This window comes from Sciurus vulgaris (assembly GCF_902686455.1).
Source record: "Sciurus vulgaris genome assembly, chromosome: 8".
In the NCBI taxonomy this organism is placed as follows: Eukaryota; Metazoa; Chordata; class Mammalia; order Rodentia; family Sciuridae; genus Sciurus; species Sciurus vulgaris.
The window spans coordinates 55,138,005-55,159,649 of NC_136468.1; the positions used below are offsets into that span (position 1 = coordinate 55,138,005).

A 21,645-nucleotide genomic window follows, 5' to 3' on the forward strand; every position below is an offset into this window, starting at 1 on the left:
TTGCCAGGTCTAGGTAATCAAGAAATACACTGGAAATCATATTTTAAAAGTTTTATAAGCAGCATAGCAAATGAAAATAAATTTCAGATCTTCTACTGTGAGAGGGATCACTCTATAAGTAGATTACAACAGAGATAACTCCATAAGGAGGTGACAACATAACCAAGATATAGAATAGTTCAATTTAGGAAATGCAAACAAACCAACAAATTCATTAAATAGAATAGTATAGTACTCTACTAAATCAAATAAATAGGAGTCCATTAGTTTCAGGCTATGTCACTATGTTAAGTTCCCAGTAACAAACTGTCACCTAACTTAATACATAAACAAATTGAAACCTAATTTAGGTGTGTCTGTGTGAGTGTGTGTAAAAAAGTTATAAACTGAAACCTAATTCAAGAGCATATTTGTTTCAGAACAGAGCCACGCTTCATCTAATCATACAGTTGACTCATCACACTGTGCCCATATAAGGCAGATGCTTAGCTGTAGTCAATCAGATGATTTCCCTACTCTGCTATACATTAGCTTGTACAAGCTTGATGCTTCTACTGCTGGATGAAACTCTCTGAACCCTTTCTGGTTCTACCTACTGCCTAATTCATAAATTGTTCTTTGCTTAAATAAATGCTGTTAAAGTTCAATTTGTTCAAATTTTTGCTTTTAACATTTTCTTTCTTCTTAAAGTTGTCTTGGGCTAATTGGTAGAATAAAGTTACACAGCCCCTAGAGGAACAGCTATAGACATATCCTTCACAGGAAAAACCATCTACTAGCATTAAGACTCTAACAAATTATAGGTCAGTTTCTCCAAATTAGCAACACAGCTAATACTACGTATTTAAAAGTTTTAGACATGACCTCTATAATTTGTAGGTTTTCAATAATTGTCGGTTGAATTTATTTAAGATACTGATCAAATTATAAGAAATTAATGATCAGGTAGTTCAAGAATCTTGGCTCATAAATTTAAGGAGAGTAAAAACTGTATCCTGATGAAAAGCTATAATTAGTTTCAAACAGGATTTACAGAGAGCCCCTCAGTCAGAAAACCCAAGCTTCCATTTTTAAATGACACAATTGGGATTATCTATTCAGAATGACTGCAGTTAGCTGGTCATTTTAATTTCATGTAAAATTCAGAAAGTAGAGTCTAGAACTTTAGGTGGGTGTAGTACACTGTTTTGCATGGAAGATACAGGGTTATATTAGAGACAAAGAAAGATGATACAGGGTATATAAAGATTTGCTGAGAAGCAATTAAAGGCCAGACAATTTTTTTTGCCTCATTTGATATTTAAAATGATGTTAAACAGGCATTATCTCCAGTAATACATGCAGACAAGGGAAAGGTTAAGAAGTACTGCTGTGTTACACAGCAAGTAAGTGGCAGAGATTGCTTAACACTTACTGACTAAACTCTAGGTTCAGTGATCTCTGTACCCCTCCATCTGCACGATTTTGGTTCAGGGATATTAGTTTGGAAATAGGGCCATCCAAAAGCAATGCCAACATCTGAGGGCTAGTTAGATTAAATGAAGATGCTAGAAGGGAAGAGAATCCCCTCTTAAGCGAATGCAGTAACTGAGTCTAGAAACAAAATCTAGCTGGGCATCGTGGCGCAAGCCTGTAATTCCATTGGTTTAGGAGGCTAAGGCAAGAGGATCTCAAAGTCAGCCTTACCAAAAGTGAGGTGCTAAGCAACTCAGTGAGACCCTGTCTCTAAACAAAAATGCAAAATTGGTGTCTGGGGATGTGGCTAAGTGGTCGAGTGACACTGAGTTCAATTCCCAGCATATGGACCCCCCAAAACAAAACAAAAAAAACCCAAAAAAACCAAAAAACAAAATCTAGATCCATGCTTAACAACCAATAGGCAGTTTACCTGCCTTCTTTTCTGAGACTGCCATTACTTTTGCCGCTGCTCTATTACTTCATAAAAACCAGTCATTTACACATGTAGAGGTAAACTAGAATTTTTTTTTTTAAACTACTTTAGAGAGTACTTTATAGGCTCTTTGATAGGTAGCTCTGCAGACAAGAAAGGGCACAAGTTTTCTGGATAAAATATTTATTTCCTTCTATCTACTATAACAATAGGAGCACTGTAATTAAAAGACACCATTTTTATTTGGGCATGGTGGCACATGCCTATAATTCCAGTGATAGAATATGGGAGGCTGAGGCAGGAGGTTTGGAAGTTCAAGGATAGCCTCAGCTAAACTTAGTGAGACCCTCAGCAACTTAGCAAGATCGTATCTCAAAATTAAAAATAAATAACTAGATAAGGACTGAAGATAAATAGTTCAGTGGTAAAGTACTCCTGGGTTCAATCCCCAGTACCAAAAAAAGGCATAGTCTCTTAACTTATTAATATTATTTAATATCATAACATTTTCACAGTTAAAAAAGCAATAATATCTCCTGTGTTATATATAAAATATTCCAAATACTGAAATTCAAATTTTCAATCACAAATTAGAAATAAAACATTCTTCTATTAATTAAATATGCCACAGAAGGGTTAAATCATACACAGTATAAGATACATTCTAGTCATTTAAAACTTATATAAGAGTGTATAAACTAGATCCTAATCTATAAAATATCCAATGTCAACACCTTGAATCATACTAGGAAACATTTAATATTTGAAGAATTTGAATGATTTATTTCAAAAATAATCTGGCTCACGAAGGATACGTATTGGCTCCACCAGGGTAAACGAAGAACAAGGACTCCGGAGAGAAACAGAGGAATAGAGAAAACAGAGAGAAGGAGGAATGGGGAGGAGAGAAGAATAGAAAGAAGGGAGGGAAGACGGAAAATGAGAAAAGTGATAGAGAAAAGGGAAGAAAGCAACACATGGGTATAAGAGAGAGGGAATTCAGAGAAAATAATCAGAAAATTAAAGACGAAAACTATAGTGAAACAAATGATTAAGATGGGAAAGTAAGTCAAAAGAAAGTAATACACTTTGTGATTTTCAAAATGAAGATTACCTACAATTTTGTAGCTCACTCAACATTAAAATACTATAATTAAAAGAAATAGTCCTGAATTACCAGGGCAAAGAAACAGGAAAAGGGTCTGTTGTCCATAGGTAGAGTCTGTATTTCCTATAACTTCTAAAATTAAATTTACTGAAAATGAACACAACACTTTCAGATCCACCAAAACCAAGTATATATCTTTTTATCCTTTCATGAGATAGAATCTTATGTCTTCTAACAAGCAGGAAAATTAATTCTAGGCAAATATAACACCAAAGCTAGAATTAAAAAATAAATGGTTCATTAAACGTAAGTTCATAGATGTAACTGAAGGACTGGCTAAAACTTTAACAGAAGTAGATAGTTGGTTCAATACTACCACATGAGAATTTCTCAGATATTTTACTTCCCCAGGGTGCCTTGGCTTGAAAATGTTAACACATCCACTGTCTTAATCTAACCTAACCAAAGTAGACCTAAAGTCTATCTTTGCTCTAAGCTAGTAATAAATTCAGAAGAAAAACTGAGACACCAAAGTGGATAGCCACATGTTTTGGTACAAGTGAATTTGTAATTAGTTGGAAAAAAAGGTGTTACACTTACTCATACCACTGTTTATTGTGTTTTCGGTAAAGCAACGTATCCAAGGCAACAGCATTGACATCCAGAGCTCCTGGGGAAGGCCACTGGTTGGTGAGATGGGCAGTTAACTCTTGTCTTGATCTTAAATCATTATTCTTTAGCACAGTCCTGTGAATATTAAGATGGTGAGTGCTTTTGTCTTCACTGTTAAAATGGCAGAGGAACCTAATGATATCAATTTAGGCCCCCAAAATTCATCTTTTAAAAGTGGTACGTTAATAGATTGTGAACAAATCTATTAACAGAAGACTGGCTGGGACTATGGCTGTTTTGTCTTTTGCAGTATGTGCTTTTCATTCTTTCTCTGCTGATTACATTAAATCAGTATTATTGAAATTCAGACTTCCTGTCTTTTCCACAGAGATAATTACTAAAAGACTAAAAGACCAAAGGAGCATTTTATATCATAACTAAAAAACAATGGTAATAGCCTAAATATATAAGCTATTGGATGCCATTTAAAATATGTAAGATTTCATGTGTATGATTTTTCTGGCTTGGAAACTCAGAAAAAACCTCCAAAAGCAATTTAACTCAAGTAAATGAAAAGCAATTAAAATGAATTTTAAAATAAAGGGTGCAGAAAAATACAAAATAAAAAATCTATGAGATCCATAACTGTTTTTGATGGATGTGACTATAAATCTTTATGAATGTGATTAAACCAGTGACAACTGCAGTAAAGAATATAAACCACTGGACATATTCCAACTACAGAATAAAGTCATCATAACAATTCATGGTTTTAATTTTTGTGTTCTTTAGTTTTGTAGAACTGTTATTGTTAATAACAACTTACAAAAGAAGTATCTTTTTGCTAAAATTTCAACTGTATGAACCAAGAGACCATCTTCATGAAACAAATTCAACATTTAAATTGATGTTTAAAGAAGATTTAATAGAAGAGGGCTGCTCTATGTCTAAAGAGCCTTAAAAATCATCTAGGCAATGTGCATCCTCAGACAGGATCCATGACCTTAGTGTGCCAAGGTTCTGAACCATCAAGTCAGAAGCAAGGAAGTCATTTGTGCTTGCCACAACTTCTAGAGACAATTGTCCTTGGTGAGTGGCAAGAGAAGGGAGGAAGTGAAGTACTGGTAGCACAATCCTGCACTAAGGAAAATCAGCCAGCACATCCCCTCTAACTTAACAGTGATTCGAAAAGAATTACTGTTTTTACATGTTTCTACCAGGCTATAGGCAAATATTTATGATTTTTCACAGTATCTGTGTATTGAAAAATATTTGTTCTATGATGTCCACAAAGAAACATTATCTAATATATGCACTAGATCCTGTCTCAGAATGTATAAGAATGTATAAGTAAGAATGTATAAGTATAGGCAAAAGTCAGTGAGGATGTATTCCATGAAGATAATCTTTTTGGTTAGTTGGCACAAGTTCATTGCACTGGAAAATAAATGAAAAATTCAGAAAAGACTTTAAAGGTATTTTAACCTTGCTTTTAAAACTAAAACAGCAGTTTTTTTTTTTTTTTTTTTTTTTTTAAATTAAGATTGATAGAGAACTCATGTAAAGCAGAACTAAGGACTATTGACCAGATAATCTATTATAATAAACTATCCTTATTATGGGTTTTCTTAGATTTTTCTTTTATATATTCCCTCTCTCAGGTTTCTAGTGAACAGCACTGGAAAACTCAACTTCAAAGTCCTAGCTGGCTCACAGGAAATACTCAGGGCAGGGTGTGAGAAAAGCAAACATGCATGTGTGAAGCAAGGACACTGACAGAACTCTGTTAATAAACAAATGAACAATTTCTAATTTATAAAATATTCTTTCTGAAAAGTGAGAAATTTTACACCTCATAGAATAAAAGAAAAAACTGAAATTTCACAAAAGTTTCTACACATTTGTCCATAGAGAATTTTTGCTTAATGACAGATTAAGGTATGTCTTTAGACCTCTGTTCTTAGAAATCCTGATTTCTATGGACAGTTGCCCAGTCCTCTGAAACAGGGGATGAGAGATTTCAGTGTACAAGATAGGTGTAGCTTCTGTTCATATTTTTCCCTTCTTTTGTGAGGAATGTGGAGACAGGAAATCCAGGCACTTGCCTTGCCACTATGAAGAGGAAGTGTTGGAGAATCCTTGCATAAGGCCCTTTCTTTCACCACTCCTGCATACTCCAGTACACTATGGGACAGGCAAATGAATTAAGTTAGGTTGTAAAATCCCATCCCTGGATTTTATCTTGACTAGAGCTAATAAAAGGACAGAGCGATTCGTTCACTTCAAGCAGTGGGGCCCTGACCAGAATGTCTGAGAAGAGAGACCTCCCTACAGTCCCTGTTTCCAGTCCCTGAGTTGCTGATACCTGTAATGAATTCTATTTGTGTTCAAGAGTTGATTGTGATTGGTTGCAATCAAAGAATTCTACCACTTACCTTAGAACTTCTAATATACCCTGTTAATATCAAGACTTGTTCAAACTGATTCAAATACCCCTAATATGAGACTGATGATATTTTTCTTATTTGGTCCAGCTTAAAAGTGGGTTTACTTTACTCAACAATTGTTATTATATAATGGTGTTAAATCAGTGGTAAAAGTAAAAAGATATAATGTTTAGTACTTCACTTTAATTAAAACTCTAATTGGTGAAGTTAGTCAGCTAATCTAAACATGGAACCATTCTGTATGTGATAGATTCAACTAATCATTCATCTATGATATAAATCATAGATTTACCTTTTTTTATATTAAGTAAAGATTCTACAGAAAGTTCCACTCAAGGAAAATTGTTTAATTGGTTAAGAAAGTAGCAATGATACATTCATCACAGTTAATTTTAATAACTTTCCTGTGGTATCTACCTCTAAATTTCTAGTAATTTCTTTTTAGGTTCTCAAGACAAATTAATTATTCAGGAATTTGGGCTCTCAAAATAACAATTAAATCTTCAAAAACCATTTAAAGAAAGACTTTCTTTTATAAATTTTAAGCTAGATATAACTCCATCAAATCTTTCTTTGAGGCAGTTCTGACACTTTTAATGCTAAAATAAAGCTACTTAGTAAGTTGCAAGGGTGCCTTATTAGAGAAAATGATCAAAAACTCAGGTTTACTTATATGTCAACAATATGATCATCTCCTTGTCTTTGCTCCTCCACCATTAACCCTATCCCTACTATATTTCAAAAGGTCCAAATTCTATCCATCTCCCAAGGTCCATTTCATTTTCTACCTCTTACATAAAGATGCTCAGATCACTTCTGTCCACAATGATACCATCTTGTTTTGCAGTCTCATAAAATTTAATAATCAATTATTCTAAGGTTGGGTATAGATACACAGTAGAGCACTTGCTTGGCATGCATAAGGTTGTATCCCAGCACCAAAAACCAAACAAACAAAAAATCAAAAATCAATTATTCTAATGATTTAGTCTGTCCTCTGTTCTTTTTCTTTGATTATAAGTTACCTGGGAATAGCAGCTTTATTTAATATTTATTTATTGGGATGGTTAACGAATATTGAGTCTTTTTAAAATATTGTAACTTTGGGCTGGGGGAATAGCTCAGTGATGGAGTAGTTGCCTGGCAGGCATAAGGCCCCAGTTTTGAACCACAGCACCAAAAAATACAAATAAATTTAAAAATTTTAATTTTGCTGATTCTTCAATAAAGAAAAAACTGGTAAACAGTGTTGTATCTCCTCTATATACGATTCACATGACTACTAAATGAAAACTATTTCAGCTTGATATTTCCCAAGGATTCCATCTTTGTCATTTATTTATTTTGTTTGGTACTGGGGATTAAACCCAGGAGTACTCTACCACTGAGCTACATCCCCAGTTTTTTTTAGAGAGAGGGCCTTGCTAAGGGTCTTTCTTGCTAAGTTGTTGAGGCTGGCTTGAATTTACCACTCTTCTACCTCAGTCTCCTGAGTCACTGAGATTATAGGCTGACTGACTTTCATATATCACTTCATAATAAAAGTTAAGATCAAGGGCTTTGAATTACTGAAAACACCACCCCTTAGTTATGTGACTTTGAGTTTTTAATCTAAGAATCCTCAGTTGTGGATGACAACTACCTATCTCATGAAATTATTATAAGGGTTAAATTAGTTAAAACATATCAAGCACTTAGAGTGGCTTATTATTTTTCAGTACTTATGCATAATTTAAAAGACTTTTATTTTTATTTTTCTATACTGGGGAGTAAACTCAAGGGGGTTTTTACCACTGAGTTACAGTCTCAAATTTTTTATTTTTATTTTGAGATAAGGGTCTCATCAAGGTGCAGAAGTTGGCCTCAAATTTATAATCCTCCTACCTCAAACTCCAAAACTGTTGGATTACAAGTATGCACCATCACACTTGGCTCCAATTTAAAAGTTTTATTCTAAATATTTAAAGCTATCAAATATCTCACAAACAGAATTTTCACAATAATTGACCATAAATTCACAATTAATATCAAGGAAATGTGTTACTACGGAATACACTTAAAATATATAAAGAAATAATAATCTAAAAGTTTCTGTGGTTGCCACATTTTTTTTCATGATAAACATCCTCATAAGAAGATAAGTTATAGAAAGTATAATTTAAATTTTCCTCTCATTATATTCTACCACTCCCAATAATTGGCTTTTAGATCTTGGAAGAATCTTTGTCTTGCTTTTGTATGAAGTTCTTTACTCATAGGCAAAAACAAATCATTTGGAAATAAATTTTTATGTTTATACGTAACTATGTTGAAATACGTGTCAGTATTAATTTATCAATTGACTTTTCAGGAGGTTTCTGAATATACCCACAGTCCTGAATATACCTCAGTTGCCAGACTTGACCATATCTTTGATTAATATACCTAAATTCAAAATACTGTTGATTAATAAAAAACAACAAAAACTCTTCTGCAAAAGATGGGGTCTAGGTTTCCTGCAAAATAGATTCAAAGAAAACAAGACAGTTTTCAGTTAAGGTTCAAAGAACTATTTTATTTTTCAAAGAAAAAATAGCTCAGTATCTTAAGCAAGACCTTTTTGGTATGACACAAATGGTCAATGAATGTAATTTATTCTGTGGAAATTAGTTAAACCCTAAAAGTCCAATTATTTCTAAATATGTAATTCACAACCATATATAAATATATAATTTATCACCAAACCTTCATTTCTATCAAGGTTTACAGTTTATGCAATGTAATACAATACAATAAGAAGACTAGATTGATTATAAACCTTTAAGATTTTTCACTGTGAATCCTTTATAACTTATAGGAAGAAATTAATTTTCATTGTTTTTAAAGAAAAACAAATTCAGTTATTTACTTTTTCTCTTTAAGACAGCATTCTGTGGACTGGAGTTGTGGCTCAGTGGTAGAGTGCTCATCTAGCATGTGTGAGGCACTGGGTTCGATTCTCAGCACCACATATAAATAAATGAATAAAATAAAGATCCATCAACAACTAAAAAACATATTTAAAAAAATAGAATTCCATAAGCAAGTTACTCATTAAGTAATTTGCTAAATTTCAATTTGCAAGAAAATTTCGCTTGAATACAGGTATTAAGAAAGGTACATTTATTCTCTTCCTTTAATAATTAGATTATATAGGAATTTTAATTCTTTAAATAAAGACTCATCTAAGGTAAAAATGTGAATAAAAGATTTTTCAGTGTTCTTAGAACATCTATTTCCTTCTAATAATAATTTGTTCAAAACTTTCTTACACTCATCCTCCTTACATGGTGCTTTATACCCATATTTCTATTTGTGCTCTTCTCTTTATTGAGAATACCCTTCCTCTCTTCTCCCTTGGTCACCTGGAGAACTCCAGAAAAACCCTGTTCCAATATCAACTTCTTAGTGATGCTCTGGACCTCCACTTCGGTGAGACCTCTGTGAAGATTATGTACTTCTATTCCTGTTCATATGTACTCATCACATGATTCACATGTGAATTATTTTAGTAGACTTTCATATCCTCAAAGTGATCTTTATTTTCTCTTTTTTTCCTTCAAGACTCTCTTATGCCCCTTTAAAGTCTCAGAATCTAGTGCACTAGACAATTTTATCAAAGGTTTAACCTTTTAAAATGGAAATCTGACCTAATGCCACAAGACCTCCAGGCACAGTATATAGTCTTTCTTGTCTGGTCACTGTCTACATGTTCAGCCCCCAAGATACACATACACTTACCCTCTATGATTGACTGATAAGAAGCTACCATGCAGTTTCCTATATTTACTTTAATGTCTTGGTTTTTTGCTTATCTGTTTCTTCTACCTGAAATATTCACCTTTCCCACCCAGTCTATCAAATGCTTGCATCACTACAAGAAATTAGCATAAGCATCAACACCTTAAGTCCTTCCTAGTTCACTTTCTTTTGCAATGAAACACTTTGGTTCCCACTGTACACTATACAAGACTCTAACATAGCACTTATAGCATCTTATTGCTCTTATTGTTTCTGTGTCCTCTGAAAGCATTTTGATGGCAAGATCTAGGACAAGTTTACTTCTGTAGTTCCAGAAAAGGGGTTCAATATATGTCAGTAAAATAAACACATGTTGGATTATAAAACAGCAAATTTCATCATTAGCAAAATAAGGTATGGCCCATAGTTCTGAATCTCAAGGACAATACAATCTTAAAAGAACCTCAAAAAATAATCTAATGTGTAAGGATAGATAACAATATAGGCTATATTCTATTCCAACTATTGGAAATTATCAATATACTTTTTGTATTAAAAATAACACGCACAAAAAATTTAGTTTTCAGTGTTTACAGAAACAATTATAATGCTGTTGAGAATATGGTAAAATTTGCTTTGCTAGGCATCACAACAAACTGCTAGCCTTGTAGTTTCATACTCTGACTATATATTAGAATAATAAGGGAAACATTTAAAAATTACTAATACCCAAGTCTCATCTTAGATCAATAAAATGAGATTCTGTGAGGGTGGGGCCTTGGGACTTGTATTTCTTTATGCTCCCTAAGTGAATCTAATATAAATAACAAACAAAACAAAAAAAAATTTCCTGAAACCATTTTTCTCTTGCAAAATTACAAAGTTACATATCTCTCTAGGTATTCCTTTGCATCTCTTTTCATGGGCTCATTTCCTTCCACCATTTGGTCCTTAAATGGTGTTCCCAACAATTCATTCTACTTTGTTCTCAAAGTCTTCAGTTTCTCTGTAAATACAGAGTTCTCTGGCTTTAAAATTGAGATCCTAGTCTTTTGAGTCCAGAGCATTATGCTCATTACTTAAATGAAAGAAAATAAAAGATTTCCACATTTTGGTTTCTTCTCTTCCTTTTAGAAATTAGGTTCCTATCTATAGTTATTTTCAAGGCCTCTTAAAAGATCTAGAAATCCATACTCTAGACTTTGATAGTATCCCTTAGGTGATTCAGAGCTTTTCCTTAGCTTCTTTGATTCTTTATCTGCAGCTCCTGGCTTGAGGATTAACCTCTCTCCCTTTCCTTCATTTGTTCTCATCTCAGAGGCCATGGTGATGCTTGGGATGCATTCAGACTTTTGGCTGCTGGATGCATACTACAAGACACATAATCCAGGGCACATAGGGATTTAACATCTTCGGTTCCAAATATCTAAACAACCTAAAGAATTTAGATAAGGCAATGCATTTGAGGCCTATGTGCCATGGGTCGTAGTGGGTCTAGCAGAATTCCTAGCTTTTAGGAATTCCTAGCTTTTAGGAAACTCACTATAGTTTCATTGTATCCCTCAAAATGCATGTGTTGGAAACCTCATTCCAAATCCAACAATATTTTTAAGTGGAATCTAATGAGAGGTAATTTAGGTCATGAGGGTTCATCCCTCATAGATTAATGGATGAATACCAATTAATCCACTCAAGGATTACTCAGAGGGCTTGGGGCTTCCAGTTAGACTTCTTGCTTGCTCTCACTCTCTTGCTCTTTTGGCTTCCTTCATGGGATGACACAGCATGAAAGCTCGGGCCAGATGGCACTGCTGTGCTCTGTGATTTCCAAGTCTCCAGAACTGTGAGCCAAATAAATCTGTTCTTTATAGATTATCCAGTTTCAGGTATTCTGTAATGGTAGCAGAAAATAAACTAAGAAAACCTCTGTTATTATCAATCTATCACTTCTTGTCTGATGTGCTCTAAGTCTTAAGGTGTATTCCAGTGCTATCTATGACGTGGCACACTGAAAAAGTCTTAGGCTATAATCTTCATGAAAATAAAGGATCTAATATAACTATAGTAATGCAGAATTTTATGCTAATGGGCAGAATGGCTAGGAAAAGATTACTGAAGGTCAATGAAAGGGAAGGTCATTAAAAATTGAAAATGAAAGATAAATTTCACTCCATAAATCATGTGAGAACAATAGGACAACAGAGCTACCTAGCCCCAGTTTCCCTTAACTACTTTGGGAAAGGAATAGGACCATCTTTCAGATGCCGTTTATTGTTGATCTCTGTCCTGAACCAACGTAAACTTGGTGAGGACAGGGGCTATTTCATTCATTCTTGAAACACCAGCACCTAGAACCTGGGCCTGGCTCATCATACATTCTCTTTTCTTTTTCTTTTTCTTTTTGGCACTGGGCAGTGCTTTACCACTGAGCTCCATCCCCAACCCTTTTCATTTTTTTTATTTTGAGACAGGGTCTCACTAAGTTGCTTAGGACCTTGCTATGTTGCTGAAGCTGGCCTTGAACTTGTGATCCTCCTGTCTCAGCCCTCTGAATCACTGGGGTTACAGGTGTGTGCCACAACGCTGGGCACACTATATGCTTTTAACAAATATTTGATAAATTAGTGAATGTTAAATAAGTTAAGAAAGTAATAATACCAAGAACAGTAATGAAAATTTACTCTTCTTTGTTCAAAGTTTCACAGAATTAGAAATGTTTATATGGCTTTTTCATAATGTTAATATAAAAATGTTCTCCATTCACATTTCTATTCTTTTTCTATATTGTTTTAAGACTCATGGAATAAAGATTCACTTCATATAACTTTATAAGTATTTCCTTTCATGTAAAATTTGCCAAAGAAAAAGCCTGAAAAGGAGTCAGGTATCCAAAAATTATAAATCAGATATCTATTTACCTATGAAATATTCTTTTCCAAAAAGTTAAACCCAAATCTAATTAAGATTCTGAAAGCAGCAATGTTTTGCAGCTCTGGTTGTTTTAGAATTTGACATTATCCTTTAAAAAGAAAGAGAAAATAATAAACAATTTAGAACTTCAAAAAAAATCAAACTTATTACTCACCCCCACCATTTTAAAATGTAAGACAAACCTTGGTTCCTTATAGGAATGATTGATACCATCTATGAGGAAGGAAATACACAAAGATGAGCTTCAGCTATCTTGTGCTAGAAAGCAAGGGAGTTATCAAAGACAAATGGGTCATGTCAGAACAACAAAGGAAATGCTATGAAGGGATTAAATTAATAAAAATGGGAATAACTGAGGATCAGAAAGAAAAAGGAATGAAAGAGATAGAAGCATAATGAGTGCAGACATTTCTGCCATAATGCAGGAACAAGCAGAATAAACTTTTGATGTGGTTTTGCAATATCACATCAAAAGTAACTGGTTTTAGGCAGATACGGGTTAGGAACTCACAACTTAAACCCAGTTCAACTTTCTAATGAAAATACAAAGAAAAACAGTAACAATTCTAATAAAATTCCAAACCCAATTAAAAATACTTATCAAATTCCTACACAGTAAATATTACAATTGTACTACACAGTAAATAAATATTACAATATCTACCCAAACAAAAAAGTACAATAAATCTAGACTTTAACAACATCAACTACAAAGAGCCTTTGATAGAAGAAGGTACAGAGCCAGGTGCAGTGGAGGATGCCTGTAATCACAGTGACTCAGGAGGATTGCAAATTTGAGGCCAGACTCAGAAATAGTGAGATCTAATTTCTAAATAAAAAATAAAAAGGGCTGGGGATGTAGCTCAGTGGTAGAGCACCCTTTGGTTTAATTTCTAGGACTGAGGTATGGTAAGGCAGAAGAAGGTAGAGAAGGGTTGAGGATGCAAAAGTTTAGGCCTTTCATGAGGTCAAGGGTAAAATGCACAAAAGTGAAGTAACTGCAGAAGAAGCACCTACAAGACTTAGTTAAACTGAATCAGTGGAATGCAAAGTATAGTGAGAGAATGTCTTCCATTGGTGGTTTACAGTATTCCACCACATTACTATACACTGTATTCATGTGGTGTTACTTTTTAAGATATATTAAATTTGAGGAAGTATCACATATGAATTAAGTGATTTCCTTGCTACACTAAGATCATCTCTTTTTACATATTTCATATAAGTTAATCAACTTTGTAGAAGAGATTGCATACAGTAAATTTATAATTATTCTCAAAAAGAAAAAGAAAAAAACCTTCATCTTATTGGTAATAGTAGAAAGAAGTGGGACATCAGCATCTTATGCTGAAAAGTAACAATATTCTGTAAGAACTATGTTTCAAAGTAACCACTTAAGAGCACTAACCAATGAGGGGAGGTTCTTTATACACAATTCCATTCGATAGGTAAGAGAGGAATAACTAGAAATCACCATTTTATAAACCCTAATTTTTCAATTGCTTTAAGTGATGCTTGACCATGGCTTAAGCCACTAGGCAAAAGACTAATGTGAACTTTCACATAGAAGAAATCAGGTCATTGCCATCAGCTCATCGATCTGAGACTCACTAAAATTGAGACAACCAGTGTGATTCTCAATCTGATACAAGAAGTACATGGTACCTTTATAAATAAAATATTATTGCCCAAAAAGCTAACCTAAAACTTAATCCAACTCCTTAGTTTTCAGCCCTGACTGCTCATCAGCAACGCCTCAAAAGATTTTCAAAGGCGCGATTGCCTGGGTCCCGCCTTTAACAATTAAATCAATACTTCTGGAGATGAGGCTCAGTCTGGCATCCTCATAAATCTCCCTGAAGTGACTCTAATGTATAATTGGAACTGAAAATCACAAATCCAGCATTAAGAGGATCTACTTCACAGGATATGCAGCACTTCTCAAACTTTAATGAGTCCTTAATCCTCTCAGGATCGTGTTAAAATACCGATTTTGATTCAATAGTCTTGGGGTGGGATCTGATATTCTAATCAGAGATGATGCTAATGTAGCCAGGTGGCTTAGAACAGAAAGACTACAGACCAGTGCTGTCCATTAGAAATATGAGTTGTAATTTTAAATTGGTGGTGCAATTAATAATGTATTTATATAACCTAATATATCCAAAATATTATTTCAACATGTAGTAGTCAGTATAAAAATTACTAATGAGATACTTAACTTTATTTCATAATCTGGCACGTATTTCACACTTACAACATATCTCAATTTAGACTGGCCACATTTCAAATGCTTAGCCACATGTGGCTACTGGCTAACATACTGGACAGCATTAATACAGAAAAGTTAAATAAACCACAAGGGGAATGTTGTGGTTTGGATGTGAGGTGTCCCCCAAAAGCTCACAGGTGAGACAATGCAAGAAGATTCAGAGGAGAAATGATTGGGTTGTGAGAGTCTTAGCCCAATCAGTGAGTGGTAACTGAAGTGGTAGGGTGTGGTTGAAGGAGGTGGAAATTGGGGCACGGCTTTGGGGTATACATTTGTATCTGGTGAGAGAGTCTCTCTGCTTCCAGATCACCATAATGTGAGCTGCTTCCCTGCACCACAATCTCCCACCATGCCATGTTAAAGTCTAATCTAGAGTCCTGAGGAATGGAGCCGGCCTTCTATGGACTAAGATCTCTGAAACCATGAGCCCTCAGATAAACTCTTCCTCCTTTACATTTGTGCTGGTCAGGTCATTTAGCCACAACAGCAAAAAAGCTGACTAAAATAGGAATATTCCAGAATGCTTGACATTCTAGATGAAAAGTCTTTAAATAAACAATTGTGGGAAAAAAATGAAAGTGGGGGAAACTGCTCTACTAAGTGGCTCAGGAGTTATAACTGTATGTATAATTTTCAACCCTGATTCAGAAACATCAACTACAAAAATGTGTATTTTAGACAAATAGGAACATTTGGTTATCAATGAGCACTGGATGATAGAAAGTGATGTTCCTAATTTTACCAGGTGTGAGATCATGTGAAAAAAATCACCTTTAAAAAAAAAAAGATGTGTACTGACGTATATGAAAATAAAAGAACATTGATTTACTTTAATAACAGATTGAATTGTGACTTACTTCAAAGACAATTCAGTCAAAAAAAGGGGGGAAGGAGCTGTGGTTGTGGCTCAGTGGTAGAACACTTGCCTGGCATGTGTGAAGCACTGGGTTTGATTCTCAGCACTGCATATAAATAAATGAGTAAAATAAAGGTCTATCAACATTTTAAAAATATATATAAAAAAAAAAGGCCGGAAGGAAGATGACAGCAATGATGATAACAAAATAGAAAAAAGAGAGGAGATAAAGCAAATGTGATAAACTCTTAATACCTGTTCAATCTGTGTGATGGGCTTACAGGGTTTTATTGTAAAAATTCTCTTTTGTGTGCACTTCAGTTTCTCAATAGAACATGGAAATTAAGTTGGATGTGGTGACACATGACTGTAATCCCAGCTACTCTGGAGGCTAAGACAGGAGTATCACAACTTAGAGCTCAGCCTGGATTACTAAGTGAGGCCCTGCCTCAAAATAAAATTGAGTAAGGGCCAGAGTGTAGCTTAGTGATACAGCACCTCTGGGTTCAAACCCAGTACCATAAACAAAACAAACAAAAAAATTGAAAATAAAATATCTTTAGAATCTAAATGCTAATTCTAACTTTAAAAGTGGCATAATAAACCACATATAACATATACCATCTTAACCACTAGTAAGTGTACTAATAAGTGCAGTGGTATTAAAAACATTCACAGTGATGTGAAACCATTGTGAACAGCCATCTCTTAGCTCTTTTCATCTGTAAAACTGAAACTCCATACTTATCAAATAGTAATTTCCCAGTATCCCTTCCCCGTGAGCCCCAGGCAACCAATATTCTATTTCTCTGTACTAATTTTACTATTCAAAGTACCTCATATAAGTGGAATCATATGATATTTCTGTGGCTGACTTATTTCACTTAGCATAAACAATGTCCTCAAACTTCATCCATTATTTTAGCATATTTCTTCCTTTTTAAGTTAAATAATACTCCATTGTGTGTACATACTACATTTTGCCTTTCCATTCATTCAGAGAAGATACTTTTTATGTCACCTGTCTTTTTAAATCTAGTAAGAGTTTATTGTGGGAGAGAAGTTGGCAGATTAAAGGAAGGATGCACTTCCCAGCAGGTCTTAAGCAGTAACTTACAAAGCAGGAAGACTGCTTCTCAGTGAGATGGGTAACTAAGCCAACTCACTGAAACTTAATACTGAACTGTATAAAAAAAAAACAAAAAAAAAAAAACACGGAGACAAAGTCAGAAACTTTGAACATAATATATTAGAGACACAGCAGCTTGCCAGTGGTAGCTGCAGTGACAAGAGAAGGGGGAGTACAGGCAGAGAGAGAGGACAGGGCAGCTGGCAGGTAAAGAAACAGAATTTAAAAACTGGCTTTGGGGAACCCGTGGATTAAAGATGGAAATTGATCATAAGGGACAAAGAGTCAGTGGGAAAAATGGTTTAGAAAAAAACAACCAAAAATCGCTCACTCCGGGGGTAGATAGCTTGCTAGGATCCCTGATCACTGGCACAGAAAACTCTCCCAGGTATGGAAACCAGTCACCAGTGCAGGAACCATCTGTAAGTGCTGTGCAGCAGTGAGCAGAGACAAGAGATTGAAAACTCACAAATGAAGTTACCAGTAGTTCGCCTGTTAGGATCCCCAGAGTGTGCCTGAACCAGAGTGACTGAAACGGGTGCAAAGAAAATTGTACCTGGACCACACAGGCTCAGAATACTAAGGAAGAGAACTCTTTTTGTTGTTGGTGCCCTGTAAAGGCTACTGAGACAATGCCCACAGGGGCTGCACAGTAGCATCTGCACTCCAGGGCTGATACCTAGTATTTCATATCTGTAAAACATGTGGAGGTTTAATCCCTATGCCCCACAAGTGAATTTTACCCAAGGTCTTAGAGATCCAGATATCCTGGAGAGACCTATATCTCCCCAGCAATAGAGGTGTGGATCAAATCTCAAATACCCACCAAAAGTTTTCCGAAGGTCAACCAAGACTAAACACCAAATAATAATAGAACTTCCAATCTAGAATTCTGTACCACCAATGCTACAGGACAGAACTATTTGTCAGTACTCCCCAGTCTATTCCAACCTATTCTTGGAGCCAGAAGCCTGAGAGCTACTCCAATCAGCTTTGGCTCCAACCCACAATTGGTTGGTGGTTAAGTGAGAAACATAAAGACATTGACTTAACAACCCCCAGCCATTGCCAAAGGATTACAAAGTCAAAAATAAATACAAAGAATGAAAATCCATCCCTGCCAACAGTCTTGACTACCCCAGCAGAAACAAGATCTTTATTTCTCAATAAGATTTTTTCTTTTTATTTCTTTTTTCTTATCTCTTTTTTCCCTTCATATTCCCCATTTATTATTTTTTATTATTTAAAAAAATTTAACTTTAAAAAAATTGTTCAACTATCATTTCATTGTATTAGATTCTTTTTCACTTTTTTCCATTTTGCAATGTAGTGTGTGTGTGTATGTGGAGGTGTGTATGGGATGTGTATGTTTTCACTGCATGGATAGATTCAAAAGTATAAATACATATTCATATAATTTTATTTTCACTTTAATTGATTTCTTCTGAACCTGTTTATTATTTAGCCTTGGTCTGATTTAGTTGGGATATAACTGTACATGGTTTGAGCTGTTTTGATCTTACATTTACTTTGTTCATACCTTGGTTTTTGTCTCTCTTACTGTCCTTTCTTCACTCTCATCCCACACTAAAAGTCCAACTTTCCTGTCCCTCCTCCTCTTTCATTTTTTAAATACTTCTAATTTTTTATTCCTTATTCTTTATAGCCAACATTTGCTATCTATTTCCTGCCTCTCCTATACTTACTTTTAAAATATTTTGAAATTTCTCTCGCCTTCCTACACTATTTTCCCTTCACTTGAGAACTGTGATCTCACTAAATAATAGAATTATATATTTATGTAATCCCAACCCATTCATGTTGTGCTTACTAATACAGTGGACAATGTTGTATACATCTGCTGTCTAATGCCTCATCTAGTTGAAATTTTTTTTTATTTTTGGTATTGATGTTAAATGTTGATCCCAACCATTCCTATGTAGGTGGAAATTAGTGTTACAGATATCAAAGCAGACACCAGACTTTGTCTTAAGGCAGTATATCTGTTGCTAACATTAGGGCTATTCCTAGATCCCCTCTTTCTCTAAGAGGAGATAGAAATTGATTGGAAAACTGTAAGTTGACAGAGTAGAGATTCTGTTGTGGAGTAATACTCACAACCAAGTAACAGCGAATCTCATTACACACATGATCAGCCTCAACATTACTTTATCACATAGAACTGGGGAGACAAAAGCCCCAAAGCAACAACCAGGCCCCAATAAGGAACAACCAGAAGGGGACCTCAGTTCCTACCCTTGGATACCTACTTAGACATCAAAAACAGAGAAGCCCCAGAACACAAAATGACCCACATATAAAGAAGGGTAACCATTTCAAATATGCAGTTCATGAAAACATGAGGAAATAGGAAACAAATCTCTCCCCCAAATTCACAATCCCTCAACAAAGGATCCCACAGATATGAAAGTAGATAAAATTCCAGAGACGATCATAAAAAACTGATTATCAAAATTTTCAGTGAACTAAAAAAATACAACAAAGGAATGAATTAAGAGAGCAAATACAGGAAATGAAAGCCTACTTCATTAAAGAAAGAGATACTGAAAAGAAACTAATCAAAACCCTGGAAATGAAAGATGCAATCAATCAAATTAAAAATCCATTTGAAGGCATCACCAACAGATTAGACTGCATAAAAAAGAGACTTTGAAGACAGTGTATGTGAACTTGAATACTCAGTATGCAGTAAAGAGTAAAAAATAAGAGACCATGATCAGAGCATACAAGAACTCTGGGCCAGCATCAAGAGAACAAAGCTGAGAGTTGTTGGGTAGAAGAAAACATGGAGATACAGGCTAAAGGTATTAAGAATATCTTCAATGAGACAGTAACAGAAAACTTTCCCATATCAGAAATGAGATAGAGATCCACATATAGGACACATACAGGACCGCAAATAGACAAGATCAGAAGAGAAACTCTCCAAGACACATCGTATTCAAAATGCCTAACAGAAAATAAGGAAATAATATTAAAAGTTGCAAAAGAGAAACATCAGGTCATATTGAGAGATAAACCCAGAACGCTTACTTCTGACTTCTCAATTCAGACCCTAAAATCAAGGAAGGTCTGGATGAGATATTCCAAGCTCTAGAAGAAAAAACTTCCAGTTAAGATTGCTATATTCAGCAAATGTATCTTTCAAAATAAAATAAAAACATTCCATGATAGGGATAAATTAAAAGAATTCATGACCACCACTACAAAGTATATTAAAAAATAATCTGCACACAGACAAACCCAAAAACAAACCCCAAAGCTCCCAAATGAAGAAAGATCACCAGAGGAGTATCCAACTAAATGAAAATCAAGGCAGAATTGAATATAACAAGCAAACAAAAATGGCAGGAAACTACAAATGCATATCCATAATAACACTGATGTAAAGGGTCTCAACTATCCAATTATAAGACATAGGTTATCAAAATGGATCAAAAAACAAGTTCCAACTATATGCTGTTCATAAGAGACCCATATCATAGGACAGCATGATAGGTAAAGTAACACCTGCTACTCATAAATCTAAATCAGAAGAAAAAAAATCAAGGAAGAATAATCAGCAAGAAGATGGAGGAAAAGCAAAAAGACAGATGAACCAAATATATGTCTAGAAATTGACAATGAAGGTATAACTAGACCACTTAGGCCTCTCAAGAAATGGGAGACAAAAATACAGAGATAACCAGGGAGATGATGGATTAAGCAAATGAAAAGAAAGTGGCTACTATTGAAGCTTTGAATGATGATGAACTTCAGAAAGTCACTGACTTGTTCACAGGTGCCATTAAGTTAAATTCTCACTTGGCTATTCTGTGCCAAGAGAGTCAATGTCTTCACCAAATTACAGAAGCCAAATACTTCCATTCAAGATTGTGATGGAGCCATTGAAATAAATTCTGATTTAGCTCAGCCTTCCAAGTGGCAAGGGAAAGCACACAGACTTCTGGGTCACTGGGAAGAAGCCCATGATCTTGCCCTTGCCTGTAAACTGCATTATGTTGGTGATGCTAGTGCAATGCTGAAAGAAGGCCAACCAAAGGTCCAGAAAATTGCCAAACAATGGAGAAAGTATAGGCAAAAACACGAAGAGTGAGAAAGCAAAGAAACGAAAGAGTTAAGAAGGCTTGAGAATAGCAAGATAGCCCAGAGACAGAGAAAAGCCAGAAGCTGAGCAGAAGCTCAGTATGGCTCTTTTCCAGGTGGCTTTCCTAGGGGAATGCCTGGAAGAGGAGTGAGCGTGCCTGCAATGGCAGGAATGCCTGGGCTCAATGAAATTTTTATTTATCTGGAAGCAACCTAGATCACTTAATGGATGTCGCAATAATACGAACCAGTCTATCTCTGATCTCATCAGAAGAGCTTCGGTTCTATGAAGATAATCCCTACCCCTCTACACCAAACAGAACTGAAACATTTTATGGTGGTTTGCCATTGGGGTATTTATTCAGATAACATTTGCCTATTAGGAATCACAACCTTTGAGCACTTTTTATACCTTAAATATATTTAAAACAAATTAAAAGGGGGTGCTAAATCATACATTTTTCTTTGCTAATTATTTTGGATTTTTCCTTTGATATTGGGCAAGGAAGACACTATGGAAAATGTGTTACTCT

At 34.9% G+C, this 21,645-nt stretch overlaps 1 protein-coding gene across 4 annotated transcripts in view; it reads right to left on the reverse strand.

Moving 5' to 3' along the window:
- The window catches only part of RUNDC3B (RUN domain containing 3B), a 151,425-nt gene that overhangs the window by 19,247 nt on the left and 110,533 nt on the right, over nt 1-21,645 (reverse strand). For 3 of the 4 annotated variants that reach the window (XM_079151713.1, XM_079151715.1, XM_079151716.1), the window contains one exon: nt 3,600-3,746. The exons of the other annotated variant lie outside the window; for it this stretch is intronic. In XM_079151713.1, the coding sequence (XP_079007839.1) occupies nt 3,600-3,746 (147 nt within the window). The remainder of the gene's footprint in view (nt 1-3,599; nt 3,747-21,645) is intronic. 4 annotated transcript variants of the gene reach the window in all.